This window comes from Petromyzon marinus, chromosome 33 (genome assembly GCF_048934315.1).
Source record: "Petromyzon marinus isolate PM22_M1 ecotype Great Lakes invasive population chromosome 33, UKy_Petmar_22M1.pri1.0, whole genome shotgun sequence".
In the NCBI taxonomy this organism is placed as follows: Eukaryota; Metazoa; Chordata; class Hyperoartia; order Petromyzontiformes; family Petromyzontidae; genus Petromyzon; species Petromyzon marinus.
This window is the reverse complement of record NC_133699.1, coordinates 1990481-2014053: the sequence shown is the minus strand read 5'-3', so window position 1 is coordinate 2014053 and position 23573 is coordinate 1990481. Positions and strand designations below refer to the sequence as shown.

The window sequence follows — 23573 nt, the reverse complement described above, 5'->3', positions numbered from 1 at the left end:
GGGGGGGGGGGGCAGAGAGAGGCAGAGATGGGTAGATGGATGGATGGAATTGGCAGGCAGACAGAGAGCAAGTGGATGTACAGTCGCAGAGGACGAGACGAGTGGGTGAACGTCGGTACAGACATAGAGACCGATGTGTACAATAAAAAAGAGAGAACCAGGTACACAATAATAAAAGATTAAAAGAATGGCCGTTGACAATTTATGGTGTCAAATTCATTACATTTTGTGCACCGACACAATTTTGAATGTAAAGCTTTGATCTGTTCTGCATCCTTTGTATGCTCATCTTGTCAGCCACCATCTCTTGTTTCATGAATTAACTTTACTTTTCGACATGTAATTAAAGAATGTTCCATAACTTTCCCAAGGTCTTGTTGAAAACCATAGAAGACTAAATGTGCAGCCCTGCAACTGCTTATGAATAACACTGCTGGTGGAAGGGCTTCCATTAGAAGGAGCTCTGGAGAGCTCCTCTAGAGGTTATTTTGGCCTACTCTTTCACACTTTCCAAACATCCCACACTTTACCCCACCACACACAAACTGTCAATCAACTCACTGTGGTTGTACCCATTGATATTGCTGACAAATTTCCCATTGCACCATCTGAAAAATATACAAGACTATAATTTGTTTATCTTAAATTATGCACACTGGTGAAATGAAACATTCAGACGCCACTTGTTTTTCCCACTCAATGATATTTTTGTTACAGCCACTTCTCAGGTGAATAAAGCAGAGATCTCTATGTGTATGTTGAACTTGTTTCGCACCTTACGTAGGCCAACCGTGCTGATCGGGGGTGATCTGCAACAAGGCACCTGTGGATTTTGTGTTAGGGTCTGATCGACGTGTCACGGGGTCTCTGCTGTCCAAGAGCCCTGCGATACAAATGTATTTTTTCACTCCGTTGTTTTTTTAGCGTTGTGTTTTAGTGTTCCAATAAACTCGAAGACGGTGCCCGTGAAGCCGGCATGCTTGGTATCCACACAGCAAGGCAAATTATATTAAGTTTTACAGATTTGCTCTTGGTGTTGAGTAAACGCTGCGCGAAGCGGCTTGAGATGCTTGTTCAGGGTGACGTGGATGAGGAGTAAACAGTGTAGAAGCGGTGGTGACGATGTGTGTTTACCACCAATAATAATTGTGACAATGTCATCATCATCAACATCAACCATGCCCACTGCTGGATGAAGGCTTCCCCCATAAAGGTGCCCACCACCACCCCTGGCAGCCCTGCGAGAGGCATTGGCCATGGAGGTAAAACGCCTCCAGGTCCATGGCCTTCTCTCTGGGCACTGTGTTCTGTGGAGCAGAGCGGTTGCCCTAAACGTCACCTATTACAACACCTTTTTCTCTCTTAATGCCACAGTGCGCAATTAACGAACGTGTCGAGTTTTATTTTTTGTTGTCGTTGGCCGAATTAAGACGGTGGCTTCAACTGCGCGGTTGCAACGTCGGCCACGTCATTCCCCTTCTCCAAGATGAACTGTTTGCCGAGGCCCGAAAAGCTTGAGTGACCTTCAACGGCCCGCGACGGAACCATTCGGGAGAATCACAACCGAGACGCTGGCGGACACCTGGGACTCTCGCTCGCTCTCTCTCTCTCTCTCGAGTCTCGACGCGACGTGCATCGCCACCACCGGGAAGCCGAGTGCGACGAAACCCGCACGACGAACTGATGTTCGCCCTGCATACCGAGTGCATCCGCACGCACGCAGTTCCATCGACCCAATAGCAAACTGCTGCCTCATTACAATTTTTTTTTTAATAATAATGGATGTTAACCTTTTATAGATTTTCACTGAGGACTGGAAATCGCGCCTGAAATCCCAACGTTGCGTCTGCTCTCGCGAATCTCCAACGCAGCACAACAATGATGGCGAATGAGTTTTTAACCTTCGCAGGGAGAAAGAAAGGAACACAGAAGGCCATAAACCCGGAGAACCATTTTACCATCACTGAAATTAGGTTTGCTCCATAAAAGGCATTGCACAATACACAAACAGAACATGTTTGGAAGCTGTATTGAACAAATAAGTGAGCATAAGCATTCAAATTGTAAAAGCTTAAAGAAGCAGTTGTCAGTTGAGAGACGTGTGGCAATTACCACATCAACGAGGGTGCAGTCACTGAGAGAGATGATACAGATGGGTCCCCCCAAAACCTTTGCATTTTTCCAAACAGCCGCCCCTCAATTGAGAATGTTCAAAATCCAACAATTCGGTTTATTGAGAAATAGTGACTAGGTTCCGCACCAACTCCAGCTCTCCGGAAGCCTCACCGAACTATGTACAGATCACACACACGAGCCTTCTCTTCGTACCTCCTCCCATGTCCAAGCGTTTGCCCAAGCCTATGGCGAACAACCTCACTGCAAGCGAAACTACTCATTCCCAGTGTCCTTGCGACTCATGAATAACTTTCAACCAGCTGCCTTGGCCCGCGCGCGGCTTCCGCACACGCTGAGGAGACAAACGGGGCAGGCAGCGCACTCCGGCGCTTTGTTGGGAGCAGCGCACGGACGCGCTGCTCCCCATCGTGGCCCAACGGTTGGCGAAACGATGGCGAGTTGACCGGCCGCACGGGGGTGGAGAGAGAGAGAGGGAGGCAGAGCCCAGCTGGCTTGCCAAGATTGACACTCCTCCGTGCCTCACGGCTACGAGAAGGTGCCGCTAAGTTAGGCGTCTGACTTGCGCAACGAAAACACGGGAGAGGAAAGGGGAGGGGAGGGGGGGGGGTGTTTAAAAAATGACCGGAGAAGCTTTACGGGCCATTCGTTGAGTCGGTACGCAAATATCTGTCAAAACTTGACCCCCCTTTCCCTGTGCACACGCGGACTTTTTACACTCCCCCCCCCCCCACCACCTGCATAACTACGCATGACGCACCCCCCCCTCGTCCCCGAATCCAAAAGAACGGCCGGTATTTAATCCACGCAGAAACGATCAAGGATTAATAATATTCACGTGTTTTAAGCAAACAGATGTTCCACCGTCGGACTATCTAACTCATTTGAAGGCCAATGTAGACAAATTATTATCGAGGCTTCACCCCCCCCCCCCCCGTTTCCTATGCATACGAACAATATCAGTAGACCCCCCCCCCCCATACGCAAGCGGTACGTATTTGGGTAACCCCCCTCCTCCCCCCTCCATGCATACGTACTAAATGGATGACCCCTTAGTTCGCACCGTGCGTGGCCAAGCGCTTACTGGAGGTGCGACGATTCGCACCGTGCTGGACTTGCAAACCAGAAGTCACCGCCTGACTCCGTCCGTTCTCCCAGCGCGGCAGTTGAAACAATGGGGCGAGTTCATTTAAACATGCTCCCTCCTGCCCCACCCCCCACCTCTGGTCCACCTCGCAGTATAAATTGGTGCACCACAGTTGAGGCGATCGGCAGATTGCGTCTGGTGGGGTAAAGTGTGGGTGTATACCACCTTTTCCACGACGTCTGGCTAGCGTAGAAGGGGAAGAATAAATGCCCTCCAGAGGCGTTCTTTAGAGCTCCCCCGAGTGGAGGACCTTCTGCCAGCCGTGGCGTAAGCAATGAAAATGTGCAGGGCTGCACCTTTAACTTTTTGCAACGATAAAAACAAATCTCTGCAGTTTAGTTTGTTTAAGGAAGGCACAATTGTCTTGTAATGGTTGCGGTCTTATTGATATTGTTAACACGCTACATGACTGTCAGATGTAATGGGGCGTCTCGCTCGGTTGATCGAAACAATTACCCAACTTTAAAACGAAAGTAATAAACACGTTTTTATTTCCGAGAAAATCTGAGAGGACATCCCATTATTTTTAAACACTGCACGATTCTTTGGAAAATAATTTGAGATTTTATGGAATATTTTTTCCCCCGGAGTATTCGATGCCCAATTAAAAATAGATATATATCAATTTCACAAAGTTGCATTGGTTTTGAAACGTTTCTAAATATTTGTTAAGGTGTTAACATTGCTTTATTTATTATATTTTAGGGAATTACTGAATGCCTGAATGCTTTGTAAGCATATTCGAATACTGTATAAGTTAAGCCTCTTCTTACATAAGTCCGCTTAACTGCAAAATACACAAATTCCTTGTGAATTTGCTGGACTGACATGTACACAGCTTGCGCAACTCCAATCGCTCGTTTAAATCTCCGTATCTTGCGCATGCGTGAAATCCGTTCACGGACCGCCAACAATATTTGTATTTTTTTTATACTATCATCCCACTTAACCTCAGCAGGCGGGTTCCAAACTTGGAGGATGTTGCCGTGCGCTTCAAAGGGAGCGACGTGGGGGCGAGATGAATGAGGGCCGTTACGTGCCCCATAACCGCCTAGGATGCGGCGCTTTCCTCGTGCCCTTCATTTCGTGCCCTGACGCATGCCTGTCGGGGCACCTCGGTCCAACAATCTCAGGGTCGTCGTCGTCATCACAACGTCACCGCAGACGCCGCGGGCCATCCATCTCGCTCGACGCGCGTTTCGCCCCGTCTTCCCTCAAGCGACGGTGCGCACGGCTCCACGCGATCAATCGCCTGAAGGATCGCTCCGGCAGCGAATGCACGGATGCTTGGAGGCGCGCCGTGGAAGACGGATCTGGCTGTTTTTCCCTGCATGCCCGGCTGTGGCCCCTCGCCACTCTGAGCTCAAGACGGCAGCAGATAATTTATTCATTTTTTTTTTATAATGATCAATTTTTTTTATTGTCATTCAAGCACCTAGAATAGAAAGTAGATTTCAAAAATAGGGCGGGGGGGACAGGATAACGTCTGACAAACTCGGCGCAATACACAGCCTCAAAATGAGGGATCGGGCGGTTTGGGTGGTGTCCGGGCTCGCTGCCCTACCTCGGTCGGGGGGTGACGACCGGGAGCGGTGTGGTTGAGGGGGAGGGGAAGAAGATTGAAGAACGGGGAAGCGGCGGTGATATTGTAAAAGTGTCTCGCTGTGTCACGGTCTGAATGATTGCGCGACGTGCGTGCACACTGCCGCAGCCAGCCTGCGCTGCAATCCTTTACCACGGAAAATCATTCCCGAGTCTCACTCGCAGGGTGCTCCTGCTTTTCCGTTGGCTTCGCACGTTGCTCAAATGTGCCCGCAAGCGGGAAGACACCAGAGTACCTGGAGACAACCCATACATACAAGAACGAGTCTCTCAAACTCCAAGCTAACGGGTCTAATCCGACTCGCTCTACTCCACGGCCCTGCAAGTGGTTTTCCAACACAGGTTCCAACAACCCGTGGGTAAATCCACCCACAGCCTACACACTGACAAGCTTGTCGTGCCCTTTATTCAATCAGGAGATGAAACAATGGCATTTAGAAACAAAGCCTCTTTTGCCACGGTGAAACGAGTGGCCCCTACTTCTGCGCAATGAACGAGTCGAATTGCATGTAAATGACGCGGTCTCATCACGGTGTTCCGACTGCCCTCACATGCAGTGAGACTCGTCATTACACCCGCACATAACCCTGCTTGGCCCCCAGCCAGAGTCAGACGTCAGTGCATCGTAGTTTTGGCATCTGAATCTGGTATTGTTCAGGCTCGGCAAGGAAACTTGAGGGTCCCGCACTGCATTGGCTCGGATGGTGCCACCGGGAAAGACAATTTGTTGTTGTTGCTGCTGCTTGGATACTTTGCACTGAATTTTTTTTCGCACGTACAGTCGGAGGCTGGCCCTGGGAAGGGCGCACGGCGAAGCTAACCAGCACGCACGTTGTAGATGGAGCAGTTAAACACAGTTGACCTGTAGCCACTGCTGCACTGCTGACACTCCCATTAAGCAGAGCTCAGCCCCAAAGGGCATCAATTCTACAACAGGGACATCGGAGCTTTCAGGGAGCACCGACACAGGCTGTAAAACCCGAGCTCCATCCGTCTCTCTCACTCTCCCGTCAGTCGTCTCAAAGCAGCCGACAATGAAACTTGGACGGACTCTTGTGCTCCTTCCGTTCTCTGGTCGTGACGATCGCTTCCCGTAGGCCCTCGTTTCTCTCGTCTTGTGTCGATTGACGGCCTCCTCCACTTTGCGTTCGTTCCACATGGCAATGCAAGGTCACGTTTGTTGGTCTTCATTCTTTTCAGACGTCCCCAAGCCAAAGACGCCTTGCTTCGTCGTGTTTTTTTTGGAACGATGTCACCTTCTGGCCTTGCTTTATGCTTATTTTCGTCCAAGTTTTGTATGTATGTCATTATGTGCTTGCTATATGCACGGCAAATGACACCCTGGCCATTTGCAAAGATGATGTTCCAGCTTGAGGGATTATCCAGGTGAAATATTTATATTTAATAAATAACTATTATGAAATGTATGGTGTCATGTAATGGGGGAAAATAATTCACCCCTTAAGAAATTGAATTACGAGTCACGAATCAGTGTAAATATTTGCTTATATAATCAATATATGTTTACATTGTGGTAAATGGGAGTGCCTCAAGAGATCCCTATACATAGAATATACATGAATTCAAAAACATTGATTATTATACAAGCGGTTGGATAACGTTTATGAAGAGCTTAAGAATCTATATGCACCAATATATCGATGTGGTATTCCTCTACCCCTACGGTATATCTCACCAGGTTAAACAAATGAACTCGACTTGACTTTGTACAGTATATGAGATGAGACGTAAAATTGTGGCTGTGATGGAAACGTTTTAAGAAGAAACAAAACAGACACAGAACCAGGCAAGAAGTTTCAAATATGTGAGCATGATATACAAACAAATAAGAAAATCCTCTATAGAAGGCACAGCTGAAGCTTTACCTCGACTCCTAACCATTGGACGATGCGATATTTTACACCATTGCGACACGAACACCACGCTCCTTTACAGGAACATTAGATCCCATAACCTAATTCGACGATATGTTACACACGCACGCACGCGTTTATGCGCAGCATAAACTAATGACTTTTCTGTGGAAGGGAGACACATTTTAAGTATTGCTAAAACAAGCTGTCAGCACTCTATTAAGACGGTAAAATTACGATGATGATGATATAGAGTCCTCAAATTTACCGTTGAGCTTTTGCAGGACTGCAGAAGCGAATGAGATGCCCTGAAATGAGTGCGTCAATGGAGAATGAGGAAATTAAATGGCAGCCTTTTTGCAACAAATGAGCAGAGCTCTGAGTAGAATTAATGCAAGTGCTGCAAATTGAAAAAAAATCATTATTGCCGAAATATTTAAATGAACAGAATATGAAAACAACTAAATATGTCAAGTCATTTTAGCTATCCTCCAGAGGCAGCTGACAATTTTACAGGTCGGGTCCCACAAAACGCACTGCAGAGCTAAAGGTCTTCAATTCAACAACACAAACAAATAACAAATCCCCCGTGTAGCCCTTAACAGACTGTTGGGGCAAGTGCTGTTCACGAGCACCTATGAAGGCCGGCACTGTGGCACACGAGGGCGTGGGTGGCGAGCGCCACGCCTGGCCCTCTTTGCCTCCCCATTTGCTGATTGTTGTCATCTACGTACCACTTCAGGCACTCGTTTGAGGCCGAGTTGACCTAGGGGAGGCTCTGGACCGCTTCAGACATTTTCTGTCACTGGTGTTGGTGGCCGTGAGCGGGAATCGAACTCGGGTGGATGTGATTGTAGCGCAATGTGCCAACCACTGTGCCACCACTCCTCATAATTTAACAACGCATTTAATTGCTCACAAATGGCAGGAAGTCACAACTCCCATCAATGCATTGCACGCATGCCAAAGTGATATCCACGTCACATGTCCAATGCTCCCAGCCTTGCCCAGACCACCAAATCGCTAGCTGCATATGTGGCAGTACACTTTTATTTTCGTTTATAACAAGAGTAAAAAAATGTGGACAGGAAAACGAATTTCTTCAGAACTGCTTTGTTTAGATTGTTGTCCTTCCCCAGCACCTCTGATTAGCACGGCTGGCTACGTAAGGTGCGAAAGAAGTTCAACATACATACGTACATTGTACATGCAAATGTCATGAGCACATGACATCCATGGATGGCCTGATGGGAGTTGTTCTTTCCTGCTATATGTGAGCACATCTTTGTGTGCTTATATACCTCTCCATTACCATCCTGCAATCATGTTTCCTGTTGCGATGGGGGTTTTCTCACAGTTTACGTAAGTGTTGGATTTGAATTAGCGCTAGGACTCACAACGCTCATTAAATTACCAACGTAACTCTTTTCCAAGCTGCTGAATGATACGCGAGTGCCGGAATTGTTTTCTTTTTACATCAAATACAACCTGCACAGCACACATTCAGGGCTTCCTCTTTGCGAGGCAGAAATAAGAGGCCCTAATACCAAAGGTCCTCATGGCCAGATATGACCCAATACTCCGAGCAAAAAAAATTCCGTAGTCAAGTGTAACCAACGCTGATCCGCCAATTAAGGCACCTACAACACTGAGTGCACCTGATACGAATACTCGGGAAATGACAGGCATATTGGCTTATGCTATTTTCTCTACGTAAACATGCCAAGCACCAGAACCTGCAAAGAGGCAATTAAAAGTTTAAGAAGAAGAATAATATTCCTGGTTCTTTCAGTAAAGTCACGTAGAAGGGAAACAATAAAATAATAAAAATATAAAACAATAAAATTATCGCGACGTTTCGACTGCAACACAAGCAATCATCATCAGGTGTGAAAACCACAGTCGAAACGTCGTGAGAATTTTATTGTTTTATATTTGTATTATTTAATTTTTTCCCTTCTACGTGACTTTACCGAAAGAACCAAGAATATGAATCCCTGCAGTCACGAAAGCTTTAAATCAAAAAGAATAATAATGAGCCACTACGTTTCATCACACGGTGAGCATCTGTTGAACATGCTGTGGCCCAAAACATTAGGGGAGTGTAATTTTTATTACAAAAAGAGTAACTCGGGAAACACCCACAACAGGAGACAGTCATTATTGGTCGATAGTAATACAGCAGGGAGATTATTTGTTTCTTAGTGTTGTCCTTTAAAAGGGAGAAATGTAGCCAGTTGCTGTGTGCATTTGGGAAGTCCCTTGAATTGGATAGTTGGTCATGCTCTAGCGTCACTTAGTCACATTCGTAATGTACGTCGCACTTAAAAACAAGGGTAATCTTACGACGAGCGCTGCACAACGATACTCAGCAAGGTTCTCAATAAGCTCGCAGTTAAATGTTCTGAAAGGCCAAATCGGGCCTTGCTCAGGAGCCACCATCTGTTGAGGTCGTTAAGAGCTGCGTTAATAATGTATAGTCGTGGACTCAAGCTGCCATTTCCATGTTGATTACTAACGTTACGAGCGATGCACAGAAAACCCAGCATTCCTATTCGCCGAGTCACCATCGAGTTCATTTCAAGAGGCTGCGAATGAACCCATCGTATATTGTAGACGATCACACAGAAATAGACCACAAAAACACAAAAATATTGCACGGTGCATTGTAAACAAGCTGCACGCAAGCAAAATGTGATTTTGATTTGTCACGTGGATAATAATATTTATGCATATAAATATACTGCAGTTATATTTACAATCGCATCTAGGACTATTACTTTTAGTTGTATGCCACGTGATGTCAAGCAGAGGTTATAGGGAAAGCACTGCCATGGTTACGCGAAGATTGTCAATGATGCGGCCGGAAGGCTTAGCGGGAGCGCAAGTGGCTCGCAGTTGGCAAGTTGTGAGTTCAAACCCCCGGTTGGAGGTTGACTCAACCCATATAAACTCTCTGGGGTTCGTAAAATGAACACCACTTTATATTTGTACTATATTCCCTCTTTTAGTATTGTATGGTATCCCATGCATTCGGTTTGTCTCAAAAGACCACAAGTGATTTATGTGCTCTAGCAACAGCAGAGGCATAAATGATTAGACTCCGGGGCTTTGAAGACATATTGTGTCTCGGTGGATTTCCATTAGCGTTCATTAAGACCAACATATGTGCAAAGACAAAAATCCCCCGTATAGCCCCAACAGACAAAATTGATTTTTTTTCTCTCAATTACACAATTTTTTTGGGTTCTATGACCAAACAAAGTATACAACCTCACACAAAGACCAAGATCCACCGTAGCGCCTTTCACAGACTGTCTGAGCAAGTCCTGTTTTGCGAGCACCCATGAAGGCCCGGTACGGCACACGAGGGGATGGTGTGGCCAGCACCATGCCCGGCCTCCATTTGTTCTCCAGTGGTAGAGTCAAGCTAGGGGAACCCTGAGCCCTGGGACCAGTTCAGATAATCGTCACTGGTGTTGGCTCTGAGCGGGAATCGAAATTGGGTCTCCCTGGTTTTGTAGCGCAGCGCGCGACCAGCAGCGCCACCGCTCACCAAAGGCAAAGACGCACACGAATGTTAAGATGAGCACAACTGGATATAAGGACACAACGCAATGTCTGTAATCTAAAAATGCATGATGCATCACAAGGTGATTTTAATAATGTCGCGGAACTAATTCTTAACCGTATCTTGTACGCGCAGCGCACACTCTGATAGAAATTCCTTCACGCTAAAAGTGGCCAATTTTACGTTTATGTAAATGCTCTGGTGTAGCAGCCTCTATTCAATTATCTCTTTCAGTTCCACCTGTCAGGGAAAATATAAAAAAAAGCTAAATTATGACATCGGACCGCACGTTCCACTTGAAGTCCTTGCGCAAGGTCAGGCACTGCAGCCGGCGGGCGGTGTGCAAAGTCCGGTGGCTCGCACGTCCACCACCCGCTGGCGCGATGGACGCACTCAAGCAGCGAGAGCTTGCGAGAACACGCACGCACACACACATCGTCCCAAGGACCGGTCAAGCGGCCGAGAAATCCCCCCACCCCCTCCCCCCCCCCCCCAACCGCATTTAGACCACTCACGCCGGTGAATAGATCGTCATTGTACGAAGCCTCAAGTGCGAGATCTCTTCTCGCGGGAGGAGAGTCGACTGCCTTGCCCTGTATGACCTATCACCCGTGTCTATTCACCACGCGACAGGTCTTGGCAGCTGTGCTTTCAGGACCACCCGCTGAGCACGAGCGACCTCAACGCCGAACACATCTGCGTCCGACAGTCGCGCTTCCCTGGCGAGCCTCGGCTACGGAACGGCGCTCGACAGCAATAACGAATCGATGTGTGTTTGTTTTTATGACACAAGCAAGCGAGGTAGCGCGCGTGCGTTGTGCTCAACGTTCGAGCCGAATTCCGGGGCACTCCGTTGGCGACGGCCCAGCATGCGGCGGATCACACCGTGGCGATGCGGACGGACGATGTCACGCAACGCAGTCGTCAAACAAACAAAAGAAGAACGTCCTGCGACATAATACGAATCGTTTATGGGAAAAAAACCAGCGTGGACAAACTTTCACGTCTTTGATTGGACGTTTTGGCCGGTGCAGGCGTGGGCAATGTTTACCGTTTGGTGAAGATGGTCAAGGCCCAGCCCTTCTCGTTGCTAACTCACGCCACTGCTAGTGGAAGGATCTCCCCGTTGGCAGGGAATGCCCACACTTCACCCCACCACACGCGACCTGAGCGTTCGACTGTGGTCTACAGTCGGATGCTGCTGGGTGCATTGTTTTAACAGCCGTGCCAGAAGATTGAAACAGCGATCTCTGGTTTGCAAAACCAGTGTGCTAAATGTTACTATTTTAAATATGTTATTACAGGCCGCATATTGTGATTTTTTGTTGTAAATCACGAAATTTTAATGAGTTAGGCCTTTTTTTTACTTTACCAATGCAAGTTTTTTTTTTCTGTGACTTTCGAGTAATTGCTGCAGTTCTGGAAAATGTGCCTCTCAAATGGCCAATTAAAGTCACGGCGGCGGTTACACTTGAGAAAAAAATGCGATGGTTTGTTTGGAACAAAAAGAAGAACACCTCAAAATGGACCACTAGGTTCTGTGTTGTCAGCTACAGGCCAGCTTTACAAGACTTGTCAAAGAAAATGTTCAAATTAAATGTGAAATACAGCGCTGCCCTTTCTAAAAATGAGCTACCAGCGGCGGGATATTCTACGTATGATGGCCACATTACCGTGTGCCTAAAGGTGTATTTTTGCATGTGTTAACACTACAGTACTGTATATATATCTTGACAATCAATTAGATAAAAACTCACTTAAAATCCAATATTAAATGCAACTACTAATTGAAAGTAATGGCTTATTCATGTTAATTAATGCACGAATTGTGTTGTCCTTGCTTGAAAGTGCCAATTTTAGGAAGTTACGGGGGAACAATTAAAATCTGTTAATTGCTGTAAAACATTACTTAAAATCCACGAGGCAATTTCTGCGCAAACAACATCTATTGTGTATACAACCTCATGATGCTTTGTTATGGAGAATCATAGCTAACATCTATAAACAGACCTCCGCTGTCTCCAGATACGAATAAAATATGTTTGAGTCATAGTCCTATTGGTTCAGCAGACCAGCATTGCCCCGCAGAATGTATTTAATATGCGAAGATACAGTGCTGACCGTGTGTGTAAATGTTAAAGTCTAAGTTGTTATTTACACATTGAACCAGGGGTCGGTGGCATGGCCCAGTGGCAGTGCGCTCTTCACTTGTTGCAGAGGCTCACGGTTCGAATCCAGCGGCCACTCTGGTCGAGTAACCATCAAAAAACCGCACCGTGCACTCCACAGTGAACGGTGATGATCCCGCGATGTCATTCGCAAGTGTAGGCCGTCACGTGCCGGCATCAGCTCCACATTTGCCAAGTTAGAACTTATATAGAAATTGCTCGCTACAAAAAAAAATCTACTTGGCAGGACCCTCCTGAAAAGGAGTCACGAGACTTAGGCTTTCCTGGGTCAACAAGCAGAAAAAAATCATAACAGTACATAGCAACGTACCAGCTGCCACCGGTGGTGTACGCAGTGGTGGCTCGTCGAGGGTTCGTGGATCGCACAAATGTTGTGAAACTCCCTTCCCGTGGGTGTCAAAATTAAATACCGTGACTCGCCAGGAAAAGGCGGTACAGCAAGTGGACTAATCGCCATCTGTGTCCATCTGTACTGGGATAAAGCGTTGCCCCCTCACATGCTTCAGCTTTCTCTGGGCACTCCGGTATTCGCCCACACATATAAACTCATTAATTGGCTGAAAAGGTATTTAAAATAAAAATACTCAAAAAGTCAGACAACTCAGTGTGGCCTTCCTAGATAAATAAGTTGAAAACAGGAAAAAAATTGAGTTTGTCTTTTCCGTTAGTGTGTAAATATTAGCTACACACATGCATGCATGAATGGATGCACAATTTATGGTAATTAATATTTGCTCATAATCAGGAATATTAGATGTCCCATGCACTGAATTCAATCAATCCCTGGCAATCCATTGATGTGTATCGGTTGGCTTAGGCTGGGCAAGCAGCCATATAGCCATGTCGCAGGGAACTGGAAATCGAGGAGGCGTTCGGTGGGGTGGGATGAGAGGTGAATAGTGGGTGTGAGAGCAGATGAGAAGTCAGAGTTTGGTAGGAATGCGGTGGGAGGTGAATGCCTTACAAACATTGCCTCAATTAGCCCGTATAATGGAGGATGAACCACAGCAAATGTTAAACACTTATATTTAATACAAACACATACCCCCCCCCAATACTTTCCCAACAACAAAACTATCTCAGGTCTACAGCCCACATATGTTCCCAGCCTGGCTCTCTCAGATACGCTCCGATTTAAATTTGTTGCATGGTTAAGGCATTTGTATGCCTACTCTTCACTAATCTCTAACTCTGCTTCGGCAATTGTGTTCACATCCCAATGGACCTGACAGAATATAATTGGCGTACATCTGCGCAGCATCTACGCGAGATCCTGCGTTTCAAACGCATGCAGAAACAGCGCCGTGCGCACACGGAGTAACACGCAGGAAGATGCCCCCCCCATCCACAGCTCGCGAGCAACATCCTCAAGACCGGATCACAGCGGCCTGCGGCCTCGTGAGGTATCATGAGACGGGCAACGTTGGCAGCTTGATGAAAAGGGAGGCTGAGCAAATCCTCCTGAACGATTGGCAGTGCTTTGTGATCCTGTAGCCGCCCACACATGACTGGCACCGGAGGGCATGGTTAACAATAAACAATAAAGCATCGAGGTGGAGCAAGGCAGCCAAACTGGCCGGTGGGGGACGTTTCTCCAGCTCGTCTTAGAATTAGAGGCGGGAGCTTCAATGAGACTCATTCATTACACCGAATTCCTAGCACTCATATATATAACGACAACAACGAAGGCGACAACAATCGCCGTTCACCACTAAGTGGCGGCGACGGACGAGCTTTGTCGACACGAGCGATGAAGCCAAGAGAAGACGCAACCTGGGCCTGCATCACACAACTCTGTACAGTCGAGGGAGATTGACTGGAGCCTTTGTGTTCCGTCCAGTGCCACATTTTGAAGTTGTTTACGTTACACGTCTCAATTGGCTATTTATTAATAGCGTTAACACATTTACGGGAAGCATATCTTGGACACTATCAGTCGTCGTAGGGTGAGGAAGACACAACCCAAAAAACAAATATCCGTTATCTCGTAGATAGCCATTATCTGTGTTTCTGGGCTGACACAAGTTTGAAACTTTGTAAATTATTTGTTTTGTCTTCTCAATGTTATTCCCATTGTGCCATCACTGTCATGGCATCAAACTAAGGGTCTATTGGCAACTCTCAGTGCATTGCAACCCCCCTTGTGTTTGAGAGCGGCCCATACAAGGAATGTTCATACAAATGCTTCTTTATATGCTGTTAAGTGCCCCCTTTTTATGCACACACTACACAGTCAACTTTCCAAGATGCCCTGCCAGAAATAAATGTTGTTGGAATGATCAAGGCTGGAATTTGACCCAATGAAAAGACAAAAGACACTTTACACGATGGTTTTTGTGCTTCGTGACCAGCCTGAGATCATCAACTCACCGCACGAGAACCTGGACTTAATTACTGACGGCTGACACCCAGACTCGAACCCTGATCTCACGCCATAATTCCACTTTCTTAGCTCCGGCTCCCGTGGCACCTGGCTATCATTTAAAAACCCCTATGTTTACAGTTAGGTAATATGCACAATTATACCACCCTGGTGACATCACTGCTATAAATGGCAAAATGTCAAACGACGTCGCATCAATAGGGCACTCTATGACGGCATGCCTTGCCGTAATTGTAAAGGTGTTGTCTTAATCATTAATGAAGCTTTAAACTGCCTACCTACACAGCCACAAGATAAGATCTACAGCTCTCCGATGTGTTTTTAGGATATCCCGCTCGTTGCTTGAGATTCGCGTGGGAGCTTCTCCAAGATCTCTAGAACCTCTCGGCACACGGAGGAACTCCTGGTATGCGGAGCGAATCGTCGGACGCCGGATGGAGCAACGCGTGGTATGACCTGAAAACACATCGGAGAGCCATGCAGCAGCAGCAGCAGCACGAAAGCCAACGCAGCGGTAAAGGAAGAGCCGCCTGGCTTCTGGGTCACGTTCTCTCTTCCGTGGACACGTGGAGATGCGTGGGCAAAACGAAGCTCCGCGCGCAAGGCCGTGAGAGCACTCGCCTCGTGAAGAAGGACGCGTTCGGATTGCCGTTGCCGTTGCAGTTGCTGTTCGCCGCGTACGACCCCGGGGCGGCGTGGGCGGTCTTCTGCGGGCTCCCGTGCGCCGGGGAGCCTCCCGGTGCCGAGAGCGACCACGGCAGAGCCTGCGGCGAGCGAGCGGGCGACGCCAGCCTCTCCAGCGGAGGGTGGCCCAGGCTCTGCTGCTCCAAACTGGAGCCCGCGGACAGCGGCTTGCAGCCCTCTAGGGTTGGAGACGCACCCTGCTGTCGTGGTTGGGAGGAGGTTGGCAGCAGCAGGGGGATGGAACGTGGGGAGAGGCGACACGATAAGGAAGAGGTTAGCGTGCGTCGGTGCACTCGGGCCGGGAGTGCTCGGCGTTGACATTACGTGCGGTGGTTGTCGCTCGTTGCAGAGATTTGCAGTTCGAAAGGGAGCGGCCGCCCTGGTCAATACTATTTGCGTATTAACCGGAAATGTGGGCCGTCCACTACCAAGTGGGCATTAACGATCGCGTGATGTTATTTGAAAGAGAAGTAGGCCATGTGTGCCACTGCCACGGTCCATGTTTGCCATATTTGAAAATAAAAATAGCTAATTAATTTATTTGGTAAAACCACATTGCAGCATTGACCCCCCCCGCCTCCAACTGGCAGAATATATTAATTTGTGAAACACAGCGCCTTCCTCACAGCCTTGCACTTCACGAACGACACAAATAAAGGAAATAATAATGATCGTCATTAAATTATAGACAGAGGAATGAACAACGCGAGTGTGTGACAACTGATGCGCCCATATTTATTCGGCACGCTGCCTTAGGTAGCGGCACTGTCGTGTTGCGCTCACAACTTGACAGAGAGTGGAGGGGAAGCCGGCTTAATTGTAGCTAGCTGCGTGCGTGACGTGATCCGTGCCTTGTCTGCAGTCACCTTCCCATGCCCGATCTTTAGCTGGGGGGGGAGCTCTTTAAATTGCTACCAGAGCGAGATCATGAGATTGGAGTAAAAATCTAATGAGTCTAAGACTGCTGTTAGGCTGGTAACTTGAAACTGACACCGTGCTGGGTAGTTTGATGTTTTTTTTCTCTTCTCGTTGCTTTACGTAGAAAAACTCCAATTAGTCACAGGCTGTGTGAGGCCGTGACCTGATTTCGTTAGCCAGCCAAGGGGTCTCTTTCATGGCCCAGGCTCCAGAGCTAAAACTTGTTTTGGTTTTCTTTCCATTCTTGGGGTCAATGGACACTTTGTGCTACTGTTGACACAGGTCTGATGTGATATCCCTGACCAGCATAGCATGCTAGGCAAGTTATGGATCATTACACCAAATTAATCTTGAGTGAATACACATTAGCATTATTTTCCTAACCCAATATCATTAAATAATGAACCCTGAGAAGTTTTGTAATGGTGTATCCCAGGCCAGAACAAAACAGCATCATGTGGTATGTTTTATAGTAACTCTTTCCTTACGAAAGTTAATCGATTTAAAGGCTTTAAAGTTAAATTGCTAATCATATATAATTGTTCTTTGATAATAATACTAATAACAACGACCACAATTGCTATACTTATTTTAGATGTAAATCGACGGAGACTGATTTATTGTTGTATTGTTAATTTAACTTGAAAAACATGTTTTTGAGACACCCACTGAACAAAAATCACAAACGCATTAAAAACCAGACGTGACATGGGGAGAGGCACGACCCAAATCTTGCGGTTGGCTGCACGACAAAAACTTAGTCGGCTCACTTTGGGGAGGGGGGGGGCGGGGGGGTGACGACAACTGATCAACAGTTTACGGTGAAGCATCGCTCGCAGCCGTGCTCTGGAAACCTCATAAAGATGTGGCACGGTCCCGTGCCCTCTCCTCACGCCGTACCCAGCCCCTCATCTCGCCAGCCCCACCGTGACCCACCACGGCGGCTTGCTTCACCAGCATCCCCTCCCCTCCCTCCCTCCCCTCGCTGCAGTGGAATGTGTTTTAATTGCCTCTTCCCCAGCACAGCTTTGTTCCATGGCAGTGATGTGCATCGCTGCCCTGTGATCGCTGGCCTGAGACTCGCAGCTGCTGTAACGCACCCCTTTAAACATCGTGCACCACCCCTGCCCTCTGCCGCCCACTCACCTCAGCTGGGCAGTGCCACGATGCGTTGGAATACATGCGCGCGGCGATGCTATACAGTTCAAGTTAATTATTATGCTTTGAATTGAAGACAAAGTTATTTTTGGGACGTGGGTTCATAATACGGACGTTTCACTTTGAATGCCAAATGCACGGTATTGGTTAACACGTTTCTGAGCGCAGCAGGACGTTGATTTGTCGCAGCGTGACGTGCTCCAGCTGTGGCTGCTCCACATAGCAGCAATGCAGCCTTGGGTCTCTGCTGTCCACACAGCTATTGCCTGCAGAGGCATCGGTAGTCAATGACATTGATCAGATGCATTGTCTATATGAGTACGGTTTGATGTCAGTTTCACATCCATAGCAGGAAAACGTAAGAGATGGGGAACAGAAGTCGCCATTATGGAGGCAGTTCTCTTTTTAGGCCAAGTGGAATGTAAAATTGCAAATAATGACATATTAGAGAGCAGTATCTTTTTTAAACAAATAATATACAGGGAGATAAAAAAAAAACACACGAATATTTCTACCAACTATTTTAAGAAATTTTAAGTCAAAACCATTTCCGATTTCCGAAATGTTTCTGCAATGCTCCTGTGAAACAAACACTACTGGTCAGACGTGCTAAGTTCGTGCACACTGCACCTCAAGGCAACGATAGCTGTGAAGCGCACCTCTTAGCACAACGTTCGTTCCAATCCTCCTCCTTTGCACCGACCCTAAACCCCCTCCATCGCACGACTTCTCAGCCACACAACCACCGCTGTTGCAAGATTCTCTGAACAAACAGTCCCCAACAGCTGAGATTGCCTGCTCTTAAACATAAACACACCCTTGCAAGGCACATTAGAACGAATTAAAACTTCAAGAGGATCGCGGTTGGTTTACAAACGTAGCGTTTCTTACGCAATGCATAACCCACCGTGCGCAGGTGCAATGCATTCGCGGACTTGTGTTGGGAAAACAACAAGGGCGTGTAGTGCTGCAGAGACAGCGGCAGCAGCAACAGCACGAATTTATGAGCGGGCCCCCCCGCCAAGTGCTGCGTCCTTGCACAACGTGTTTACACGGAGGGCTCGGAGGTAATTGCGAAGTTGCAGCGGGCAGCAACAATGCCGACTTATATGCACAACCACCACCACTGCCACTACCACCACCACCATCACCGCCACCACTACCGCCACTGCCACCACCGCCGCCACCACTGACACCACCACCGCCGCCGCCGCCACCACCGGCACCACCACCGCCGCCACTGCCATCACCACCGGCACCACCGCCGCCACTGACGCCACCACCGCCACCACCACCACCACCGCCATCACCACCGCCACCGCTGCCACCACCGCCACTGCCGCCACCACCACCATCACCACCGCCACCACCGCCACCACCACCGCCACCACCACCATCACCACCACCACCACCACCACCGCTGCCACTGCCGCAGCAGGAGCAGCAATGAGGTGGGGCGACTCTGTCAACACAGCTGCGGCCCGGAGCGGAGAAGCTCGCGGAATCTCTCGGCAATCTGCAACATTTTACCAGCCGGTGTAAAACCTCAAACCGCCCGGACAGTCACCTCTGAATAATTGTAATCAGCAACTACTTCTCTAAGCGGAGTATGCATTGCGAGCATTTTTTGAGGTTGTCGGGCATTAAGGAGAGAGAGAGAGAAAAAAAACCCTTGATGGAACACCTCAGGGAAAGACCATCCGGTGTCATCTCCCTGTTTGCAATTCCGTTCTTTGCACAGATCAATAAGTGGACCGATGCAATTTGAAATAAAAAAGTACAATTGATTTCTTACTCAAATGAGCATTGAGCCATCGGTGCTCTTCTCCTGTTTACATCCCTGAGTCGGTGGTGGAAATTCCACATTTCCACCACCGAGGGGATCGGGAGTGTCTCTCCAGAGAGTACAACCCACTGTTGACTTCCCCACGAAGTGAAATTGATTACATCGACCCCCCCCCCCCCCCAGAACGACGTTGGGCTGAGTCAACCTCCTCCCACGATGAGGATTCTCAACCATTCCATTGCGAGCCTCTCGCTCGACCAAGACTCCACTTGGCCAGATTATGTTTTGAACGCAAATGAATATTGTGCACACATACGCGTCATGAGCTCTATAACGGCGAATTGTGTCGTTCAGACGTGGCGGGAGTGTTGTGGTGTGGAAGAAAAAAGCTGTCCTTTGATAATGCAAAAAGAACGCACGCACATGCACACCTTACACACAGATTCGCCAGTCCAGACCGGCATCGTAGCCTTAAGAGATTTGCGGCGAGCTGGACGCTTGCGAGGTGAGCCATCCTTCAAACCAGGTTATTAAACCCACGGTTCTGTCTGCTCTAGGGCTGCCCATTCACATGAACGGCCAGCTGAGTGATGGCACACAGGCCAAACGCAAACTACCGCTGTGCATTACGAGAGCCCGGGCACATTCCAGTGGGGCTCGCTCCATATAACCTTACGGGAGCCATCGGAGTTATTTGTATTTTCGCGCTTTCAGATGCACTTCTGCGGCCGTCTGGAACGCTCTTCCTTCCAATATGAGGAAGCGACTGGAGCTGTGCAACCTTTAAATCATCATCTGGATTGAACACTCATTTCTTTATGACTATTTTTCGGGTCTTTGGGGAAAGCCACGTAAATAGAAAAAATAATAACAATATCACGACGTTTCGACGGCAACACAAGCAATCGTCATCATCAGGTGAAAACAAATATAGCGGGAGAGCTGCTGAGGCAGGATGTTATAAACGTTTGAGATGGGTGTAGCCCAAGGGTCATAAGCGAAGTGGGCGGGGCTAGTGATGAAATTTGCATGTCAATGTAAGATCGGGTACTCCCACGACGACGAGGCTCACAGTACAGTGGCCACCTCCGCAGCTTCGTCGTTGTGGAGGTAGCCCTCCGATATACCCGATCTTACATTGACATGCAAATTTCATCACTAGCCCCGCCCACTCCGCGTATGACCCTTGGGCAACGCCCATCTCAAACCTTTATAACATCCTGCCTCAGCAGCTCTCTCGCTATTTTTTTCACCTGATGATGATTGCTTGTGTTGCGGTCGAAACCTTGTCATATTTTCATTATTTTTTCTATCTACGTGGCTTTACCGAAAGACCCAAAGAATATGAATTCCTGCAGTCAAGAAAGCTTTAAGTCAATATTTCTTTATAACTGTTTTAATATTCATATTCTTAGTTTTTTCGGTAAAGTCACGTTGAAGAGAAACAACAAAATAATGAAATATATATAAAACAATAAAACAAATTCTCACGACGTTTCGACCATAACTCAAACGGGCATCTTCAGGTGTGTTGGTTTGTTTATATATTTTATTATATTTGATTATTTTGTTGTTTCTCTTCAACGTGACTTTACCGAAAAAACTAAGAATATGAATTACTGCAGTCACGAAAGCTTTAAATCAAAATTTAAAACTGTTTTAATGTTTAGTTTATTGTCCTTCCCCCGCACCTTCAATTAGCACGGCTGGCTACGTATGGTGCTAAAGAAATTCAACATACATGCAATCATACGTGCAGTGCCGCCGCGTTTGAAAGTGAATAGGTTAATGCGTTGAATGGCTGATCAAACACAAGGGAAGATGTCGATTAAATAATTTAAGCTGCGAGTACCATTCGGCCTCCAGCCGTAGCAAAAGAAAAATAAATAAATTATTGTATTAAACGTGCACTGTATTTGAGCTCTTGACAAAACTGAGTTTGGATGGTGAAAACATGTCTGGTACAAACATAGGGTTTCCTTAGGGTGATGTACACGTGGGTTTCTGTACTGGATGAAATTCACAACTGGCACAAAACAAAGATAAAGATCCCCCATATAGCCTTAACAGACTCTCGGGGCAAGTGCTGTTAGCGAGCATCTATGAAGGCTGGGACGGTGCACGAGGGGGTGGGTGGCCAGCACCACGCCTGTCCGCCTTTGTCTCCCCAGTTTCAATGTTTGCACACCACACCAGGCACCCATTTTAGTCTGAGTCGACCTAGAGTAGGCCCATGACTAGTTCAGATTATTGTCGCTGGCTTTGGCCGTGAATCGAACTTGGGTCGCCGGGTTTGTCACACAGCACCATCACTGCCCACACAACTGGCACAAATCGCGCAAAAACATCCACTCAGTCTTCATGTGAATTTCTAATGGACAAAGACGTCACACCAAGGAACATTAATGCACAAACAAACAAACACGGTTTTCCATCGTACACTTTGGAGTGATAGGGTGTGGTGTCATTTAAGAAAAATAAGAATTTCAAGTCTGGAGTGGTGATCATCTCCACTGGTAGTTTGGATCCAGTATTAAAATTAATTATTCTTATCGCAAGGGCCAGTATGTCTCTTGATAGGAGAATCACTGTGGACGTCCCAAAAACAGGTTAGACAATGATGGCTGATGATGGTTATGGATGATGAAAAAACAGCAAATGATGATGATGACCATGGATGAATGTGATAAATCATAACTTTGATGAAAAAGACAATGGATAATTACGAAGATAATGGATCGTGCAAGACAATGAATGATGATACTGAAACAGCCTTGGCTTCAAATAAACCATTCATGAATAGAATCATGAATGGAGACCCCATTCAGCATTGCGCGCGTGACTCCCAGGTGTCTCACCAGGTAAGCATGTGCCGCGTAGCCATTCATCTTTGGAGAAGTCCATGCTCCATCCCCTGCCACGCCCCCACTCGAGGAACCTCCCTTCTTGCGTTCGGCAGCCGCAGGACTCTGCGTGGCCCTGGCTGCTGACGATGACGATGGTGGTGGTGGTAAAGCCTTGGCTCCACGCGAGGATGGAGACTGGGACTGCGAATGCAGTGGCAGCGGTGGTTGGGGCAGTGTGGCCGGGCCAGGCCGGTGCGTGGGCGTGCCGATAGGAAGATGCTCCAGACACGCCGCTGCCGCCGCCGTTCCGTCATCAAGAGGAGGCCCAGGACACGACGAGCAGGCCTCACAGCGGCCATCAGCCCAGTCGGACGCTGGCTCCTGAACATATACAAACGGGCATCGTCATCAGCATCATCGGCATCATTAGGATCAGCATCGTCAGTAACAGCAGCTGCTGCTACGGTGTGAACATCACAATCATTGCCAAGATTATCATCATCAGCATCATTGTTATGATTCTCATAAAAGCAGCATTAGTAGTGGTATCTGCTACAACAGTTATCATCATTTAGCCAATTTTCCCTGCTACTGTTATTATCAGCAGCAGCATAATCAGAAGACTGTAGCAGCATCTGCAGCTATAGCAGTGTCACTATTCGAAAGACAATATTTGGCACTGACCATGAACGTCCCCTGTACCATGGCCACTACCAACCACAGCCATTATCATCATCACTGTTACAATCGACGGAGCTGTAAACACGCCAGAAGGATTAACCTCGGGGGACCATGAGTCTCTTATGAGCCAGCGGTTGAAGTCTAACATCAATAATCTGCTAATTGAGCTGTAAACATTTATGTTTGGTCATTGTCTTGACGTCTCTAAACAGTACGGTTCCTTCACTCCCAAATCCCCGAGTTTTGGCTCGGGTATTTCTCGGATGGTTGCAAGAGCAAGCGCACGCAAAAACGGCAAAATGTTCGCTTCCCGCGAAAGCCAAAACCCTGACGGCTCTGTGCCAACGATGAAGTCGTGTGCAGGTGGCATGGAAGCAATCAACTCCCGACGTCCCGAGTCATACATGGTGCAGTGTACAATTACCTTGGCTCAACAATGCTCGGATTGTGAGCCCGGGTGACTATTAAGATAACTAGCCTATACATTTACGACCGCAAAACCGCGTTTCCAAAAACAAAGCTTTCTGTTATTTTCCTCCCCACTGACAATTCGATTTCTGCTTGTCGGCGCATTTATTTATTTATTATTTTGCTGCGTGCC

At 47.5% G+C, this 23573-nt stretch overlaps 1 protein-coding gene across 4 annotated transcripts in view; it reads right to left on the bottom strand.

The window, feature by feature from the left end:
- Positions 1 to 23573, bottom strand: part of LOC116948291 (kinesin-like protein KIF26B) — a 123410-nt gene that overhangs the window by 48124 nt on the left and 51713 nt on the right. For 3 of the 4 annotated variants that reach the window (XM_032964812.2, XM_076071439.1, XM_076071440.1), the window contains 2 exons: positions 22304 to 22672; positions 15521 to 15783 (listed from right to left, as the gene is read on the bottom strand). In XM_032964812.2, the coding sequence (XP_032820703.2) occupies positions 15521 to 15783; positions 22304 to 22672 (632 nt within the window). The remainder of the gene's footprint in view (positions 1 to 15520; positions 15784 to 22303; positions 22673 to 23573) is intronic. The other variant, XM_076071438.1, reaches the window with a different exon arrangement.